The 21,601-nt window shown below is 33.7% G+C and overlaps 2 protein-coding genes across 8 annotated transcripts in view; one reads left to right on the top strand and one right to left on the bottom strand.

The window, feature by feature from the left end:
• Window positions 1-8,991, top strand: part of LOC128187903 (helicase domino-like) — a 200,057-nt gene extending 191,066 nt beyond the window's left edge. For all 5 annotated transcript variants that reach the window (XM_052858581.1, XM_052858583.1, XM_052858582.1 and 2 more), the window contains 3 exons: window positions 759-927; window positions 6,714-6,821; window positions 6,902-8,991. In XM_052858581.1, coding sequence (XP_052714541.1) covers window positions 759-927; window positions 6,714-6,821; window positions 6,902-7,815 — 1,191 coding nt within the window. In that variant the 3' untranslated portion in view covers window positions 7,816-8,991. The remainder of the gene's footprint in view (window positions 1-758; window positions 928-6,713; window positions 6,822-6,901) is intronic.
• The window catches only part of LOC128187905 (uncharacterized), a 403,124-nt gene that overhangs the window by 42,562 nt on the left and 338,961 nt on the right, over window positions 1-21,601 (bottom strand). The gene's annotated exons all lie outside the window — the stretch shown is intronic.

Below are 21,601 nucleotides of genomic sequence, written 5' to 3'. Positions count from 1 at the left end.
TGAATTTTGATACAATTTTCCAACAGTTAAGTACAGTTTAGCAACATAAAACGTCTATTACTTTTGAAATAATGGTGCAAAATCACTGACATTTTTTACATTTGTAACTCATTATATATCCTATCGAAATCTACAAAGAAATGTTTACCTTTAAAGGTGAAAAATATTGAATTGTAGTCTCTGTCAACTTTTCCTATGTACGGTTTTATCAGTTTTTCATTGAATTCAGCGATTTCAACTCAAACTACCCTCTATGAATTGTTAAACATTTCACTTTTCATAGCATAGAAAGTAAAATTAAGAAATATTGGCAGTCATGCATCACATAACACTAATATTATAACCGATAACGGTAAAATATTCCAGGATGTTCCAAATGACGTCATGCGACAATCGAAAGACCTTAACAACATGGCCAATTTGCCCATATAGTGAACATGAATTAACCTTAGAAAATTATCTCCTCTTCTCGAACCAAAACGAAATGCATGGTGATGATTTTAATATATATACAAAACCCTATACTAAAATTGTGATATTCATGGCCCCTGGGTCAGGCGTTTAGATCCTAAAGACAGGGCCTATATGATCATATAGTTTAAATATATAAAATTTTAAGAAAATCTACTACACAGATCATGATTATGATGAGGAAGAAGACCTATATCAAAGATTACAAACGTAAGGCCTTAAGGGTTATCATTATGGAAATCAAATATCCCTAAGCTTGAATTTTTACATTTATTTTTTTCAAACAGCTAACATCGATTCCAGCACAGGTACAGCACATAACCCAGTCTGCCAGTGTGGCTGGTACTTCTGGCACACAGCTGGTCAAAACTGTGTCTGCTCCTGTAGGAGGAGTACAGATTCCTGTTAGTACTGTCAATATCAATGTCAGTGTTCCTCAGCAGAAAGGAGTCATTGGTAAGTGCCTCATTCTAGGGGTTAGTTAGTTGACACTAAGTTCTAGATTTGGTAGTACAGACCCTGAAACGTACTACTACACCACACGCTCGCTGCACGCTCGCTACCCGCTCGCTAAACGGTTCACACGAAACGCTGAACGGTTTACACGAAACGCTGCACGCTTTGCCGAAACGCTAAACGATTTACACGAAACGCTGAACGGTTTACACGAAACGATTCTCGCACGAAACGATTTGCTCGCTTTCCACTCGCTTTCCACACGCTTTTATCCTGATCGATTCGGGTCCTCTCGGATTTTTACCCTGACTCTGTTAGTAAGAATTAATTTTAAGAAAACACGAAATAATAGAAATACTGAAATTAGACACATATATGTACAGAAGTATTGAATTTATTAATTAAATTAATTTGGTACTTATATTTAAAGCAAAAAAAAATTTATTCACAGATTTCGCCAAAAATATTACTTCTATAAATATATTTATTGCTCAAAAGAAATATCCATGATTCTTATTAGTGTCGTAAATAATAAAAATTCCAGAGAAAAAAGTTACCGTAACACAATATGCAATACCAAAAGTAAAATCCGTATGATTACAAACTGAAATCAGTTTTCCAGTATTCGGCGGGATTTGTTTTTTCTTCTCACGTTAATATTTTTATTGGTTTCAGAGAATACGATGTAAAAATACTAAATGTAAATAAACCTGTAATTATTTACATTGATAATTTTGAAAGTTATGTAATATGAAATTAGCCACATAAGTTAGAAAATGCTATAAAACAACCGATTATTTTTTTTTATGTCGAATCATTCGCGTAAATAAATGTTCCGTACATAATATCACAGAATAAAATCAATGGATTAAACAATAAAGAAAGTTGTAATTACTATTTCGCATTTCGGAAAAAACAAAAAATAAAAAATGATTTAGATTTTTGTCTCAATATTCGTATACATAACCGGCGCCCCGCATAACGGCGTACAATAAATCTATCATAATTTATTTGAATTAAGTACCATGCATATAGATTCCCATTATTATTAATTGCATGTGTACATTTTAGGAAAATTTCAGTGTGTTAATTACTTGTAGTTTTCCGTTATCAGTGTTTAAATAATTAGAATAATAACTTGTAGAACTATTTTTAATCGGGATTCAGAAGAATTTACTTCCCGCATTTCATAGAAATGAACAGTATATTTTCTTTCTATGTTTACATTGATTACATTGTTTACATTAATTTTGTTTAAATTAATGTTAAATAATCTATCATTGAAATTGTGTGCATCATCAAATACTGATTCCGACTACCTTGAAGTCATTAAATTTCTATTGGCTATTGACAAAAAAAGAGACGCGTGACCATCCAATGAAAACGAATACACAGAGTTTGATTGACAGGTTCAGCCAGGTGCAGGTCTACCCGATGTCCGAGATTATGTGTACTGGTTGTATACAGCCGAATAGTCTCAGTCTTCTTTTAATACGCGTACTTTTCTTTTGTTTGTTAAAAATTAATTCAATTTTGTAAAAAGATAAGTATATCATTTCTTATACATGTAGATTTTTTTCACGAGAACATCTCAAAGGAGTTTTGCCAATCACAAACAGTTTAAAGTAATGTTTAACACGAGCGCTTATTTGAAACAATTAAATTGTCAGAGAGTTCCGAATGAAATCTGATGAACGTTTCACACGGTTCTCGCACGCTTTGCCCGAAACGATTTACACGCTTTGCCCGAAACGCTGCACGCTTTGCCCGAAACGCTAAACGGTTTACACGAAACGCTTCACGATTCACACGAAACGCTAAACGGTTTACACGAAACGCTAAACGGTTTACACGAAACGTTTCTCGCACGAAAGTCGCACGCTTTTTTGGTGTAGTAGTACGTTTCAGGGTCTGTATATACAAGGGTCAATCAAAAAATACGAAGACTATGTGGCTATCATATATTTTTTTATAAAAATCAGAACTAACAGATTAATCTTTGCACCAACACTTTTAGCTCACCTGAGCTGAAAGCTCAAGTGAGCTTTTCTGATCACTTTTTGTCTGGCGTCAGGCTGTCTGTCTGTCTGTTAACTTTCTACATTTTTTACTTCTTCACCAGAACCATATAGCCAATTTCAACCAAACTTGGCACATCCTTCGGTAAAGGGGATTCAAGTTTGTTAAAACTAAAGGTCATGCCCTCTTTCAAGGGGAGAAAAATAATTGAAAATTTGTTGCTATTTTTCAAAAATCTTCTCAAAAACCATTCAGCCAGAAAAGCTTAAACTGGTTTGGAAGCATCATCAGGTCTTTCAAGTGACATGTAGATTCAAGTTGGTTCAAATCATGATACTCGAGGCTAGGGTGGGGCCACAAGGGGAGGGGGGTCAAATTTTTATAGGAATATACAGAGTAAATCTTTAAAAATCTTCTCAGAAACTGTTCGGCCAGAAAGGCTCTTACTCGTGTGGAAGCATCCTCAGGTAGTGTAGTTTCAATTTTGTCTATATCATGATCTCTGGAAGTATGACGGAGCCACAATTGGGGGGGGGGGGTCGAATATATAGAGTATATCTTTAAAAAAACAGTTCTGCCAGAAAGGCTATCACTTGTGTGGAAGCATCCTTAGGTAGCATATAATTAAATTTTTTTTCAAATTATGATTCCTGGGGGTAGGATGGGGCAACAAATTGAAAGGGGGGTGTCAAATGTTTACATAAGAATATATAGAGAAAAATCTTTAAAAAAATGTTCTCAGAAACAAACCATGCAGAAAAGCTGAAACTTGTGTGTCAGCTAGCTGAAGCATCCTCAGGTAATGTAGATTCAAGTTGGTTCAAATCATGATCCCCCCCCCCCGGGTAGGATGGGGCAACAAATGGGGGGGGGGGGTGAATGTTTACATGGGAATATAAAGAGAAAAATCTTGAAACATTTTCTTCTCAGAAACTGTTTGGCTATTACTCGTGTGGGAGCATCCTCAGGGAGTGTAGATTCAAGGTTTGTTAGCTCACCTGAGCTGAAAGCTCAAGTGAGCTATTCTGATCACATTTTGTCCGTTGTCCATCTGTAAACTTTTTACATTTTGAACTTCTCTAAAACCGGTCGGCCAATTTCAACCAAATTTGGCACATAGCATTCTTATAGGAAGGTGAATATAAATTTCAGAAATGAAAGACCGATCTTTATTCAAAGTGGAGAAAACCTCTAAACTGTAGAAAAAAGGTGTATTTTTAAAAATATCCTTCTCAAGATCTACTTAGACAAATTCAATGTAATTTAGTGTAAATAATCCTTATAGAAAGGAAAATCTTAATTGCAAAACTTATGGGCTAATTCTGTTTCAAATCTGAGGTTTTACGAAAATAATAATAAAGGAAATGTGTGTTTCAATCAGATCAAACAGAATATTAAACTTATATAGATGTGTTTGTGATCGGTAACTACGCCAGAACTTCCTCAGAAAGAGAAGTTGAAGTTGCTCCGTCTTCTGAGTACACGACCGTTTAAATTAATGTCAATGGCAAAAGAATGATAGTAAACTTATCTAAAAACATTTTCACTGCGGGAATTAACCCTGTAGTGAGTAATAACTTGAAACAAATTAATTCATCTTGGGTTATATATACGGGTGGTGCAACAACATACCTTTCAATATGCATCGGAAATAACAAAAACGATGTTTATTACTCGTAATCCTGATATCACTGCAGTTAGCTGATCATATTTTATTAGTTAATAAATCAGCAATAAATGTTAAAATTACTATAAAACCGTTCGTAAAGAGTTATCTTCAAAATTAAAAGATCCTCTACATAACAGTAGTAAGTGGGTCAAAGGGCTAGACTAATACCCCAAATGAACGTTAATATACTTTTTCCTCTTTCCAAGTGTTAAAAAAAATTAAATTCACACCTACCTACCTTAATTTATTTCGTCAGGGGACAGGAAACAGTGATTTATATAATATATGGGGGGGGGGGGGGGTGTTGTTGTTTTTTTTTTGCCAAAAAAGGGTAGGCTTTTTTGTCTACATAAATGTATGTTTTATTTTCATTATTTATGCTTTATAACCTGGGAACTATCGCCGGTATTTTGTTATTTTTACATATCAAATCAAACAGACTTCGGAAAATCAGACAGTTGACTGTTTACTTGCGCAAATTAAGCAAAATATGATGTATTAACAACATACTTAAATACAATTCATTGTATCGGTAAATTCGGTATGATCTTTCGCGTAATGGTTGATTAATGTAAGATTGTTGTTGAGATGCTCAGCATTTTCTCGAGTTTTTTCAGTTTAAATAGAGTTTAAAATCCCAGACGTAAATATGTAGGTATATATATAATTCATTTTGAAAAGTAAATTGTGCTTTTTTTTGTTATAGTGCATATTTCTTATGTTTAATTGTTTACAATTTCTATTTACTAACCATATTTGAGTGTTAAGCTTTGAATTATAAGCAAGATACTGAGTTTTACTCACAATTCACAGATCTGAGGCCATTTTTTTTGTTTCCATTTTAAATGCTGAATAGGAAATACCAAGTTAAAAATCTTAAGCTGAATGTAATAAACTCATTAGCTGCAGGTCTGTAGCTCCTGGTCTGAAAAAATTTGGATGGACGACCTGGGAGCCACAGCGCCTCTCATACTAAAAATCTGAAATTTATAGTGCACAAAAATGTGCGCTAGTTTTTGACAAATTAACCTTATTTATACAAAAATTCTGTGAAAAACATTAGTACCATTAAATTCTTCAGTCAATTTTTTTACTGATATCGGTACTTTACTTGCCTCAAACTTTCTCTTGAACACGCTAACCGACCTCAGATATTGAAGAATGTTAAATTCACGTCGAGATTGAGAGTCGCCATTTTTACATGTAAACAATCTGCACCACTTCAAATCCCTTGTTGTGGGCTGGTGATGGTATTTAAAAGAATATCAGAGGCAAGTAAAGTGACAATATCTATGGTAAAATGTCCAAGGAATTTTTTGGAATCAAATATTTGTATAGAATGTGTTCGGAAATACAGTACCGATCAGACCCAACCTAACACCAGAGTAAACCCCAACTAAACCCCGGGTTTACTCTGGGTTTACTTTTTGAAAATTTAGGTCCACTTGGGGTTTACTTTGGGTTTACTTGGATGTTGCTTTTGAGGTCAACAGTACGCACTGAAGTGTGAAGCAGACCCGTCTTTTATCTTACCATCCTACTGCCTGTAATTTCTGCCCCTTGTATATTCCGAATACACAGTTAGTGTCTGTTTTAAGGGGTATACTTCTAACTGGGTTTACTCTCTGTGTCCACTCTGGATTTACTCTGGGTCCACTCTAGTAAACCCAGAAAGTAAACCCAAGGTGTAGTTGGGGTTTACTTTCTGTTAGGTTGGGTCTGATCGGTACTGTAAGGTTAATCAGTCCAAAATTAGCGCAATTTTTTTATGCGCAGAAAATTGCAGATATTGACCATATCTATATAAAAGAAAATGTCAGCTCAACGCCTTTGTGGCTGTTACGGCCTTTGATTTTAGTTAATGTGTAAAATTATATGAAGAAAAACATGTTAAAATCGTACTTGAGCAGACCTGTGCTCTATACTTCTGAATGCAATATGGGGCAGATATTTGACCATACCAAATATAGTGCTTTAAGGATAATATGACTTTAAGTAAAATAGCCATGGCAAAAAGTCTTCATATTTTTTATTGACCCTTGTAAATTTTATAGTCTTGTATTGAATTATTATGATACGCTGGGGTTTTTTTCTTCAGGTAAGGCTGCTTCTGTAAGCCAGCTTCCACAAGCCAAAATTCAACACATTCAACAAATACAGCAGATAAGGCAGCAACAAGGGATAAAGCAACCACAAAAAATCACTTGTATGTATTAATATTTTGGAAAACCACTCTGAAAAACTCAGAAAAAAATTGTATTCTAAGTAATGTTTTTGTTTTTACAGCAGTTGGTCAACAAGTTGGAAAAGGTCAAAGTTTCCCACTGAATGCTGTCCAGATCATTCAGCAGCCAGCTTCAGGGTCTGGTGGACGACATCTCACCTACTCTCTTCAACAATTCATGCAACAAAACAAAGGCTCTGGTATGATCATAACATCCCAACCCATCATCACCACAGTTACCCAGAGCCAGCAACCGCAAGGACAAATGGTCACTAAGGTTCTTGGTAGCTCAGCTGTTCCTACAACTCACCTTCAGACCCTGTCTGCCACCCCTATCTCTGTAACCCATGTGTCAGCAGTTCAGGCCTCTAATGTGACAGCCCAACCAACAGCCAGTACCATCAGTATAACTGGAGTAGGAAGCCAAGCAGGTAAACCGTTGACTGTAAATACAGTGGCTCAGGATGGTAGCACAGGCACCACTATTCAAGTACAACCTTCACCAAGTGCAACACAACTGGGGTCTCAGACAACTACACAACAATTAATACCGCAGCAGATGGTGCAACAGGTGTCTGTAACTTCCCACACAGCCCAGAAAATCTTGACACAGACAGCCCACCAGATACAGGTTACTCCAGGAACCATTCAACAAGTGCAGTCTGGCAATATTGCACAGGTTGTTTCTGCTACACCGACTGCTGTTACTGTAACCATAACCCCAGCAGCCCAGTCTAACCTCGGCACAGGCACACTGCTACAGCAACCAGTAGTGGTGACACAGGCCACTACCCAGCCCAGCACTGTAACATCACAAGCAGCGTTAGCAGCTGCAGCAGCCTTGCCAACAACAACATTAACAGTTGCTTCTGCTGTACAGTCCTTATCTCAACCTCAACAGACCCAGGCCACTCCATGTGCAGCGAAACCTTCAGCCCCTTATGCCATGAGAACTAGAAATCATCCCAAAACATAATGTTACTTGGTCAACTTATTACTTTTGTGACTAATATTTCTTCTGGTGATGGCTACACTACTTAAAATGTAGAGACCATGTTGTGTAAGGTTTAGAATATTGTTGTAAGGAAATGTACACATGCTAATTATTAGTGAATTGATATGGTATTATGTCCTTTTAGCTCACCTGAGCTGAAAGCTCAAAAGAGCTTTTCCGATCACATTTGCTGTCTGTCTGTAAATTCACAGTTTCACCATCTACTCCCAAATTACTGGGCCATTTCAACTTACTAGTAACTTGGCACAAAGCACCCTTAGACAAAGGGGATTCAAAGTTGTGAAAATTAAGCATCAATTAGTCTTATAAGCTGAAACTTATTTGGAAGCATCCTCAGGTAGTGTAGATTCAAAGTTGTGAAAAATGACCCTAGAGGGTAGTGTGTGGCAACATTTGGGGGGGGGGGATGGTCGAGGTTTTTTACATAGGAATAAGTGAAATAAATTTTAAAAGTTCTCCTCAGAAACCAATTAGCCAGAAAAGCTGAAACTTTTGTGTGGAAGCATCCTCAGACAGTGTAGATTCAAAGTTTTGAAAATCATGACTCCCAGAGGTAGGGTTGGGCCACAATATGGGAGAAGGCATTTTTTACATAGGAAAAAAATTAAATTATTCTTGCAAACTTAAATGTTGTAATTAACGGTTTTACTAAAATGCGAGCATCTTGACATCATTAATTCTCGATTGCTTAGAACTTCGAGAGTTTTTGGCCCCACAAGGAGCTTAATGTTGCTCAAGATCAGCAAGATGTTGCTGAGAACTGAAATATTCATTGTGTGATATGATTTTGAAACAATCCTGGTCAAAAGTAGCTCAAAGTTCAACACAATAAAATCTGAAGAAAAAATTGAAAACCGTTTTACATGTACATGTATATTTTTATTCTACAAAGTTGACCAGACATTTTTATATGACTCCATAAATCTGATTTCCTTAGGGCTATTGTTGCTCTTGTGAGAGATGTGGCTCATGGGCCTCTTGTTTAATAAAAGAATTTAGCCATAGTAATTTCAAAAGTGGATGTGTATATGAAAATATTTTGATTTGATTATGTATATTTAAATAACAAAGGACTATAATCTGAAATATACATGTATATATAAATTGTTTTAATAAATTCGGATTTTTAAAAATTTATATTTAGCATTCATGTTTTAGACGGTGCTTGTTTTCTTTGCATTTCATAGAGGGCAATATTATTACAAACGTGAATAATTTTGACTCAACATTGACACAAATCAAGATATACTTGTATACCAATAAACCCCTTATTTTATAACATGCATCTGAACAAAAAAGAAAAAAAAAATAAGTAGAGGAGTGATTGAAATCTGCAAAGTTCTGTGCCATGTAACCTGCCTGAGCTAAAGCGCATAATAACACAATATGATCAGCACGTGCAGATAACCACAAACCAATCGACATGATGAAATGATCACCTATATTTGGACTGTTTTGCCCAGTGTAATGATGCATAGAATTAATAGTCTTTATAAAGTTTATGTAAATCGCTGATATTTGCTATCGGCATTTTTTTTTTTTGATAAATCATGAGAGAGAGAGAGAGAGAGGATTTATTACGAAAGGGGGATTAGACCGGTTCATTGACACTTTTAACTTCTATCAGTGTGCATTTTCCAGTTTAGTTATTCGATCTTTCCACCTTTCAGGTGAAAGACCTTTTGTATTATGTCTCCCCTTTTTGAAATGTTTTTGTCGACTTTCTTATTCTTTTTCTTCTTCATCCAAATTTGTCCAGGCCGTAACTTTAATACCCTTTGACATTTAGAACATAATCCAGTTTTTAAGCCAATCAAATGTCTCCGATTATCAGGCTAGAAAAGCTCAAACTAAAGTGGAAGCATCCTGAGATAGTGTAGATTCATTTGTTTTTCAAATCATTGTCACCGGGGGTAGCTCAAATTAAAATGGAAGCATCCTCAGGAAGTTAAAGATTCTCGTTTGTTCAAATCATGGTTCCCGGGGGTAGGATGAGTCAACAATAGGGAGATGAATTTTTACATAGGAATATATAGAGGAAATCTTTAAAATCTTCTTCTCAAAAACTATGAGGCCAGAAAACCTCAAATTAAAATGGAAGCATTTTCAGGTAGTGTAGATTCAGGATCCAAGGTTTGGGTGAATCCACAATAGGGGGATCATGTTTTACATAGGAATAAATAGAGAAAAACTTCTCAGAAAGTATCAGGCCAGGAAAGCTCAAATTAAAATGGAAGCATCCTCAGGAAATGTAGATTCAAGTTTGTTCAAATCATAGTCCCCAGGGGTAGGGTAGGGTCACAATTGAGGGATGAAGTTTTACATAGGATTATATAGAGAAAGTCTTTTGAATCTTCTCAAAATGTATCAGGCCAGGAAAGCTCAAATTAAACCAGTCTTCAGTACAAATTTTGTTCAGCATATGTCCTTCGGGCCTGTAGACCCATCATTTTAACCCAGCCCATTCCAATTTTTACATGTCAACTTAAAATTCTTATATTTACCGGTACATGTATGGTGCAACCAAAATAAATAAATAAAGGTTTTATATCAATTTTATTGTATTATGGACAATGTTTCAATTTTTTACACCATGCACAAGACATCAGATTGTTTTCCAAGTCAAACACCAGCCATTGCCTGTCTTTCTTCCATTGGTGCTGAAACTTTCTGACACGTTTTTGTTCATAATTCACTTTAGAGTCACTTGCTGGTCGTTTGACTGGTTTAGCTTATTTCAAAAATGGTATCATGACAGCCCAATCATGACTACACGTGGCATCGATGTAGGTCTCGTAATTTAGCGCAAACATATATACAATAGGTTTAACTAAACACTTCAATGATTACGATTGATGCTTATTTGACAAGTCGTATATACCGAGAATGTAGACTGCACAAAGCAAGTTACGCAAATAACTTGGGTACGATGGAAGAAATGGTAAGTAAACATATTGTACGTTGAAAAAAAATTTAAACATGCCCTCCGGGCATAACATTTGGCAATGTTTACATGCCCGCCTGAAAATTTACAAGGAACCGCGCATCGGACTCCCAGGTTATTTCGAAGACTGTTAAAATGAAAGCATCTTCAGGTAGTGTAGATTCAAGTTTGTTCAAATCATTGTCCCTGGGGGTAGGGTTAGTCCAAAATAAGGAGATGAAGTTTTACATTGGAATATATAGAGAAAATCTTTAAAATTTCTTCTCAAAAACTAATACGCAAGAAAATCTCAAATTAAAATGGAAGCATCCTCAGGACGTGTATATTTTAGTTTGTTCAAATCATGGTCCCCGGGAGTAGGGTTGGGCCACAGTAGGGGATGAAGTTTTACATAGGAATATATTGAGAAAAAACCTTTAAAATCTTCTCAAAAACTATGGGGCCAGAAAAACTCAAATTACAATGGAAGCATCCCCAGATATTGTAGATTCAAGTCTGTTCAAATCATGGTCCCCGGGGATGGGGTAGGGCCACAATAGAAGGTTGAAGTTTTACATTAGAATATATAGAGAAAATCTTTAAAAAAAAAATTAAAAGCTATTACCCCAGAAAAGCTAAAATTAAAATGGAAGCTGTAACGAAGAATAATGACCCGGGTTGAAAATTGACCCGGGGGTCATTTTTCAACGTTGAAAATTGAGACCAAAATCGTGAAATTTATACCCGGGGTCATTTTTCAACATTATGAGAAAGATTTTCCTAAACTCTGATGACAACGACACGTTGAAAATTGATCCTGTTAAGAATTGACCCCAACCTCAGAGTTTTGTTCTGAACTGTAACTTAGTCTACACGGTTCAAATGTACAATCTTGCACATATTTGAAAGTTTCAGTTTTAAAATTTTCATACACTCCGATACGTATGCGGGCGTGGCTGATTTCTTTTTAGGTTGATATGTCCGATTAATCATTTAATTTTGAGACTGAAATTATGATATCCATTTATTATAACAATACTTTGTAAATAAAGCTAAGACGATGGCCGTTTGCTTCGGAATGAAACAGGCGAGTCGGGCAAGAATACTTTTTGTCATGCAAGTGTAGTGATTTTTTTTGTAATGTATTATTGTAGAATTATTAAATATGACTTCACAAATATTTACATTTATTACACTGCCTTAAGTTTATCAAATTATTGTTTTAATATATTTATATACATTTTATAAACCAAATTTTGAAAAAAAAATGAATCGATACTTTAAAGTAGGTACATCATGATCATTTAAGGTCAAGACCAGAGTGTCTTTTTGGTGCTAGAACTATTATGACGTCACAATTGATTTTGATGAATCTTTTCCCGTATTTTACGGCTTTAAAGGAATTATGTAGAAAATAAAACAATATTTTGACATTCTATATTTAATCACGTGAAAAGTAATCCCGGTACCTATATTCAATTTGACATCATTTTAAAGAGGAGGTCAAGAGCTTGTTAAAGGCCGTTTTTCGATAAACTGTAGGCATTTTAGATATATTTCATAAGTCAAAAATGGACAAAAGTCCTAGATTTGTTACTTTTATCCTTCATATTTCATAGAAAATGGTTGTATAAAACATAATTTTTCATTGAGTTTACCAAAAATTTAAGCCCCGGTACACCCTATGAAACAAAAATATTGTTATAAAGCATCATTGAAAGAATTTATATCTTGAATTTCATAAACCTGTAGGCACCTTTCATTTACTAGATCTTGACCTTAAATGATATTTGAATATAGGCTTACATGTACATCAACATACAAATGATAATGAATGTATTCATGCACATGTAGTCATTGAATCAAACATGCTTAAATTTAAGATGAACAATATCAAATTGTGAACTTGACATTAAATTTGTTTTACATTCCATCAGTACAAGTATAGCAATTTGTTTTATAACTGGTCATATTTTTTTAGTTTTGTAATCAATTAAAAAACTGATTTATTTTTTTATTTTTAAATAATGATATATTTTATATTGTACGGCGGCGTGGAAGGGCCAGATGAGAAAAAAAATTAATCTTATTCGTTCGGGCGAATTAGCTATTTGTTCGGACGAATAAGTTATTTGTTCGGACGAATTAGGATTTGTTCGGACGAATTAGGATTCGTTCGGACAAATAAATTATTTGTTCGGACGAATTAAGATTTGTTCGGACGAATTAGCTATTTGTTCGGACAAATAAGTTATTTGTTCGGACGAACTAGGATTTGTTCGGAAAAATAAGTTATTTGTTCGGACGAATTAGATATTTGTTCGGACGAATTACGATTTGTTCGGACGAATTATGATTTGTTCGGACAAATAAGTTATTTGTTCGGACGAATTAGGATTTGTTCGGACGAATTACGATTTGTTCGGACAAATAACTTATTTGTTCGGACGAATTAGGATTTGTTCGGACGAATAAGGATTTGTTCGGACGAATAAGGATTTGTTCGGACGAATTAGGATTTGTTCGGACAAATAAGTTATTAATAGTGGTACATGTATGAGAGAGAGAGAGAGAGAGAGAGATATGTCATAATCATGGATACATAAATGTGAAAAGTCTAATCAGTTAACATGATCATGCGCGGATCCAGAAAAATTTACCGGGGTGGTGGTGGTGGTGGGGGGGGGGGGGGTCTGATAGATAGTTTTGTTTGCGGGGTGGGGGTGCAAGGCCCCCCGACCACCCCGGCTCTAGATCCGCGTATAGATGTACATGTATGCCAACTCTAGGCAGCGCAGGTTTTTTCTTAACTAACTATAAGTTTTATTTCGCGCAATGCCAGAAGAAATGATTCCAATAGTCATAATTATATGATTCCGCAGGTGGATTTCGATTGTCGATGTTTATATTGAAAATATAGTCATTCTCCTGTTTACTTGGGACGCTGGACATACGAAATTATCTTTCGCCTTAACTTTATACATATACATGTATACGATCAAAGTTAACTGATATACTTCGTGGAATTGTAATAATCGCACAGTTACTTTTAAAAGTGACTTATAAAACAAGCTAATTTTTACTTATACTTTATAATATAAAGTCAGCAAAATATCACAACATCCTAACTATAATGCAAAAAAGTAATAAAAATAGAATTTAATGATAAAAATACTTATTGTCCGTCAAATAGACCTCTGATGACGTATTTGCATGTTAAAATTATCATATGGCTTTGTAAAGTTTTCCTATGTTTGGAATCTTAGGAGCGCAAATAAAAACATTATCAATAATCATAACTGATTGAATAATCATAACTGATTGAATCAAGTTATGGGGAAAATTAAAATAATTGGACGATTTAAGGTGAAATAAAAGCTTACAAAACAATTGACAATTTTATACAATATTTTCAAAAGGTTGTATCTCATTTTTCTTAACTATTATTGAAAAATTTTGTTTATAAATCATACTATCGTAAACATCTGACGCCTATTTTCATCGGTCGAATGCGGCATCCAGGTTATTTATAGATAAAAACTGCATATGATGACGACTAACTTTGATTTTGTATCGACGATTTTTGATGCTATGTCTGATTTTAAAAATGAAATAGATTCAAAGTTGACTAATGAGACAACCATTAAGGTTAACATTAGTTTTAGACTATCGAAGACCCATGGCACCATGATAATATAACTCCAATCCTTTAGATAGATAGAATTTGAAAATTGAGCTTGACAGCACAATATGTCAGATATTGCATACATGTCAGATAGTATACATGTAACACCTATGTCTATATTATTAACAATTTATCATTTGAAGGAAAAGGGTGGCTTGACCCCTCCCCCCCCCCTTTCATCTTCATCATTACCAGAGCAGATACATGTAGTCTAAATATACATGTAGTCTTTATATTATAAAGTATAAGTAAAAACTAGTTTGTTTTATAAGTCACTTAAGTAATTGTGCGATTATTACAATTCCACGAAGCATATCAGTTAACTTTGATCGTATACATGTATATGTATAAAGTTAAGGCGTAAGATAATTTCGTATGTCCAGTGTCCCAAGTAAACAGGAGAATGACTACATTTTCAATATAAACATCGACAATCGAAATCCACCTGCGGAATCATATAATTATGACTATTGGAATCATTTCTTCTGGCATTGCGCGAAATAAAACTTATAGTTAGCAAAGAAAAAACCTGCGCTGACTAGAGTTGGCATACATCTATACGCGGATCTTATTTGTCCGAACAAATAAGAATTTTTTATTTTTTCATCTGGCCCTTCCACGCCGCCGTAATATTGTGCCCTGGCAGAAAAAAAATATTTACCTACCTACTTACCCAATTCCAAAAGTTAAGGTCGGATTAGGGGAAACACAGATAGTTTTAATGATGGCCTTATCGCTACTTTTCAGGCAATTCAACAGAGCTTTATTCGACAGACACCTGACGTTGTATATTTTTCTAATAATTGAAAATTGTTAACCTCTATACTGTTTTATTGGGTAAAGGGTATATATGTATTTATATTAAGATATAACTTCAGGTACATGTGGGTTTTTATCGTGTATATATATATATATATATATATATATATATATATATATATATATATATATATATATATATATATATATATATATATATATAAAACAGAATGCGACAGTCCAAATATAGGGTCGGATTAGGGGAAACACAGAATATATATACATCATAAACACATTTACACATGTATTAAATTTTTTTACGACTTAAGGTATCTCACTCCTCATGTTTTGATTTCATTGCGCAGATGATCATTATATTTGAAATGAATATGATTTTATTTATTTAATCATCACAGATAGATTATTATTTCATAATTACACAACATTCATAATGAAAATCCATTTGAATTCAAGAAACAAACAAGTTTTTTGGGGAACTATTTTTTCGCGCGGAAGGTTTTTTTTAGACGAAAATGACAGAAACAAGCAATTTTATGAATTTTCAATATACTTTTCTTTTTATTATACTTTATTCATTATTCACATTTTTAACATTTGATAGGTTTGTAACATATTTTATAGGTTCTGTGTGACATGTACAAAATCAAATCTTGAGAATGTGATAGCCGTTTAGCATAAAATCATGCTAATATATAGAACATGTCTGAATTTTTTAAAGCCAAATTTTGCGAGAATTTTACCTTTGAAGCCCTATATCTAAAATTTGACATCACTGACCCCCATGTTATATTATGTCAAAATGATACTAAATACATATCTAGGCAAACTGGATTAATCTTATAAAATTCTTGATATTCAAAAAGTTTTTATTTCAAATCAAATTGTAACTATTATAGAAATTGTCTATTTTAAGTGCAAAAAGGTCACAAACAAATTTATGCAGCTTCGTACAAATTTTTGGCGTAATCCCTCTATTCAGTGTGACCATTGTGCATAATTAAAAACAATATTTGAAGAAATAAGTTTGCTTAATCAAACATACTGACAACAAATCCTAATCAGGATGAAATTGCATTTTAGGTGCGAAAAGATCAAATTAAATAGGCCATAACTCAGAGGGATGGATACTGACCCCCCATTATCTTTGTATTTTTTAAGTATGTTTTGTCTACAGATTTCAATGATATACTTCTCAAGAAAATCTTGATACAACAACATTGAGGAGTGGGATACCTTAACAATAATTTTCCATAAACTTGCCATATTAACTTTATTGAAGCGCCAATTTTCTGCATATGCAGAATCATAGTTCTTTTTGAAAAAGCAATTTATTTCTATTATTTTGAGTTTTTAATTCCATTATTTACCTTTCAATTAGAAACACGGGCGACTGACGTAATTTTTTTTTTTAAAATTAAAAACATATAGTATTACCCTCTACAGCAAAAATGTTAAACAATTTTAAAAAGTAGGTTTGCATCTATATATACAGTCGGAGGGTGGTTTATCTCATTATATTAATGGTATATATGTAAAGGCATGCAAAAGTTGAATATATTAAGATTACTCAAGAATACAAATGATAGATAAACACTTGTTAAAATTCGGCTTTTATCAGAACTAGATTGGAATGTGGTGATGTTGTGTTGAGCAGCTGTATCAAAAAACTCCGAATTGCTTAAACATGTACAAATTAAAGCAACCAGGACAGTGACAGGGATCAGAGTTTTAAATTCTTCTAAAATCATTTTACACAGTGAGCTTAATTTGGAAACCTTACAATCTCGAAGAGATAAACATTATAAGCTAATTATATTCCACACGATTATAAATGGTTTAGCACCACAAGATATGTTAGATTTAATTCAATCATATTGTCCAACTGAACATGCAAAAAATCTTTGATCGAATTAGCTTTTAGCTCACCTGAGCTGAACGCTCAGGTTAGTTATTTTGATCACTTTTTGTCCGGGTCCGTCCGTCCGTCTGTCTTTCTGTAAACCTTTTACATTTTCGACTTTTTAATCACCAGAACCACTTGGCCAATAAAAACTTTACTTGGCACAAAGCATCATTAGGTTAAAGGGATTCAAGTTTCTTGAAATGAAGGGTCACGCTCTCTTTCAAGGGGAGATAATTAGGATTTATTGAAATTTTGATATTTTAAAAAATCTTCTTTTCAGAAACCATTTGGCCAGAAAAGCTAAAATTAGTATGAAAGCATCCTCAGATAGTGTAATATTAAGTTCGTTCAAATCATTGTACCCGGGGGTAAGGTGGGACCACAATGGGGGTCGAAGGTTTACATACATGTAGAAATACATAGTGTAAATCTTTTAAAATCTTCTTCTCGGAAACTAATCAGCCAGGAAAGCTGAAACTTGTGTGGAAGCATCCTTATGTAGTGTAGATACAAATTTGTGAAAATCCTGACAAAAATATACATAGGACTATTAACAGAAAAAATTTAAAATATCTTTTTCTAAAAAAAAAAATTTGCCCAAAAAAGCTGTAAATTTACTGAAAGCAACCTTAGATAACATAGATTTAAATTCTTTAAATCAAAATCTTGAGGAGTAGGATTGGGCCACATTTGGATTCAAATTTTACAAATGAAAATATTAAATTATTCACAAAAAATGAAATGTTTTGATATATGGTTTTTAAATTACTTATATGCAACATACTGTAAACCAACTTTTATTCGCGTGCTAGACATTTTCGCGAGGTTTGCGAGAGCCTCGTCGTCGCGAATATTTCTCGCCGCGAACCAGTATCTATTGAATGGTTGTTATAACAAAATACGGGTTTGGATAAGGCTTGGTCGCGAACATTAGTCGTCGCCAACCAATTTATTGGAAGTAAATCGCGAAATATAGTCGCCGCGAATAAATGTTTGTTTACAGTATTGCCGATTCCTTCAGAATATTTATATTTTGGCCCCTGGACGATTCTTGGGCCTCACAGGGGTTTCAGAGTTTGATATAGGTTTATATCCTTTATACATGTATAAACAATTGTTTAGGATCTCTTTGAGAACTGCAATGTCAACAGGTGAGACATGTATGACTATAAAATCTCCTTTTAGAAAAGGGACTTGATTATAAACATAGGAATCTCCAGGGAAAAATGGACTCGTACTTGTACAGGATACACATGTAATTTTCTACATTGCCAAGATAGTTTGAATTATGACTCTTTTAAGCTGATTTTATCATACCTATTGTTTCTCAGGTGAGCGATGTGGCCCATGGGGCTCTTGCTTACTATCTACCAATATATCGGACTACTAATTACAATAGCTTTGTTCCGTCTACATGTAAATTATGGAATAATCTGCATGTAGAAAAGAAAATATCATCAACTTTATCTATCTTTAAGTCAAAACTTTAAAAAAAAATATACCCAGACCTTACAAACACTTCAGTTAAGGAAATAGGAAATATTATTCTACGTCAATTACGGAATAAAGCTTATCTAGGGGTTTTTTAATTGATGAAAGTCGATGTTTATACTGTGGGTCTGAATCTGAAGGGAAGTGTGATTTTTCTCCCTGGATGTCTAAGATTTACTCAACAAAGATACGAACCTTTTATGCAACTTATTGGCATTAGTGTACCTTTTCATATGATCAATATACTCTATGATAGTTCTGATTTTTCATATAAATAAAATTGTAACATTGTTTCCCATGTTTTTAGTTATGTTGGAGCTCCCAACCGTTTTTGATTCTCTTAAGTTAACCTTTTTAAACCAATTTATGTATTATACATGTATATTTACTTATTATATAGTTCCCTTTTATTTACTGTTCATTTCAAATGGGCTGGATCATGAAAATCTCATTCTTAGGTTTGTATATTTGCAATTATAAATGAAGGTGATAGGTTTGTTAATGTAGGTGTGAGTGAACATGTCTATCAACAATATGTCTTACAATCATATATGGTAAATGTTCAGATATTTATTTAATATTTAAGAATCCCATGTCTTTTATACACATAATATAAATAATATTCTTTAAATTTGTAATACCATATTTTTATGCCCATAGATAATTTCTTCCTGACTTTATATGTTTGGAAGGGTTAACATAGGCTTATCTGTTATCCAATCCATTCAATAATTTGAACATTCCGTTCAATAAAACACTTCTAAATTGAAAATGTATGTGCATGTGATAGGAAGGTCAACCATTTACTCCAACGCTGTTGTATAATCTTGTACAAAATATTTCTATTCAAAAAATGTAATTAACCTATTTATTGACGAAAACAATTACTGTTAGTAAATTTATTTTAAATATTTGTGATCAAGCAATAGAAACATTAGAGCAAAGTTATTTTATTGTCATCCTGTACAAAAATTAGGTTGCTAACTTGCTACAGATTCCATGAAGCAGAATTGTTTATGCCTAGAAAAATTATCGATTTGATGATATTTAGTTACATCAGAAGTTATCCTATAACGGAACAAATAAAACACACAAAAAATATCGGCTTCTAAGATATATAGTTAGTACAGCACATGTTAGCTTATCATCATTTTGTAAACTGTTATTGGCTGGATGGGTGTGGATACAAAATTTTAACAAACTGAGTGGGTGAAAACAAAAAACTCTCAACATGATATACTGTTAATTTTGTATTTTCACCAACCCAGAAAATATACAATGAGCAATATCAAAAGTTTCAATTTATTAGGTGATTGTAAAACCAAAATTAAACAATATGAAGTATTGTAATTTTTAAATTATTTATACATGTATGTGTACACTTTTACAGTGAATTTAAAAAAAAGGGTTTTGTTCTGAATTGAATAGTTTAACGTGTAACCACGTAAAAAAATATTCTTTTAAAAACATATATTTTTTAATATATAGATATCACACAAAACAACAATTATATGCGAAAAGTTCATTATGAATAAAATAGTTATTAAATATTTGAATTCCTATGTTGTAAACATACGTAAATCTACATAATAAATATGTAAAAACTGATAATTTTTAATTAAATAAACTAAAGTTATAAACATTGATTCGCTAATTTGTGCTTCTTCGCTGTTGAATTTTGAACCGGTTTCATGATCAAAATTCAACATTGCTGGTCAATTTTCAACGGATTAGGGTCTTTATTCAACAACTTTGGTCTCGGTATTCAACGTGGAATAATGAACCCCGGGTCAATTTTTAACCCGGACCAAAATTCTTCGTTACAGAAGCATCCTCAGGTAGTGTAGATTCAAAGTTGTTCAAATCATAGTCTCCGAGGGTAGGGTAGGGTCACAATTGAGGGATGAAGTTTTACATAGGATTACATAGAGAAAATCTTTAAAATCTTCTTCTCAAAAAGTATCAGGCCAGTAAAGCTCAAATAAAAATGGAAGCATCGTCAGAAAGTTTAGATTCAATTTTGTTCAAATCATAGTCCCTGGGAGTAGGGTGGGGCCACAGTAGGGGTATCAAGTTTTACATAGGAATATATAGAGAAAATCTTTAAAATCTTCTTCTCAGAAAGTATCAGGCCAGGAAAGCTCAAATTAAATTGGAAGCATCCTCAGGAAATGTAGATTCAAGTTTGTTCAAATCATGGTCCCCAGGGGTAGGGTAGGGTCACAATTGAGTGATGAAGTTTTACATAGGATTATATAGAGACAATCTTTAGAATCTTCTTCTCAAAAAGTATATATCAGGCCAGGAAAGCTCAAATTAAAACAGTCTTCAGTACAAATTTTTTCAGCATATGTCTTTCGGGCCTGTAGACCCATCATTTTAACCCAACCCATTCCAATTTGCCCATTCCAATTTTTACATGCCCAACTCAAACTTCCTATATCTACCGGTACATGTATGGTGCAACCAAAATAAAAGTTCAAAATTCAACTTTGCTGGTCAATTTTCAACGGATTAGAGTCTTTATTCAACAACTTTGGTCTCGGTATTCAACGTCAATTTTTAACCCGGGCCAAAATTCTTCGTTACAGAAGCATCCTCAGGTAGTCTAGATTCAAGTTTGTTCAAATCATAGTCTGCGGGGGTAGGATAGGGTCACAATTGAGGGATGAAGTTTTACATAGGATTACATAGAGACAATCTTTAAAATCTTCTTCTCAAAAACTAAGAGGTCAGAAAAGCTCAAATTAAAATGGAAGCATCCTCAGATAGTGTAGATTCAAGTTTGTTAAAATAATGCTCTCCGATGGTAGGGTGGGGCCACAATAAGGGGATTTTTTTTACATACGAATATATAGAGAAAATTCTAAAATCTTCTCAAAAAGTATCAGGCCAGTAAAGCACAAATAAAAATGGAAGCATCGTCAGAAAGTTTAGATTCAATTTTGTTCAAATCATAGACCCT

Source organism: Crassostrea angulata, chromosome 6 (assembly GCF_025612915.1).
Source record: "Crassostrea angulata isolate pt1a10 chromosome 6, ASM2561291v2, whole genome shotgun sequence".
NCBI lineage: Eukaryota > Metazoa > Mollusca > Bivalvia > Ostreida > Ostreidae > Magallana > Magallana angulata.
Note: the sequence above shows the minus strand (reverse complement) of the source record. Positions and strands in the feature narration are given on the sequence as shown.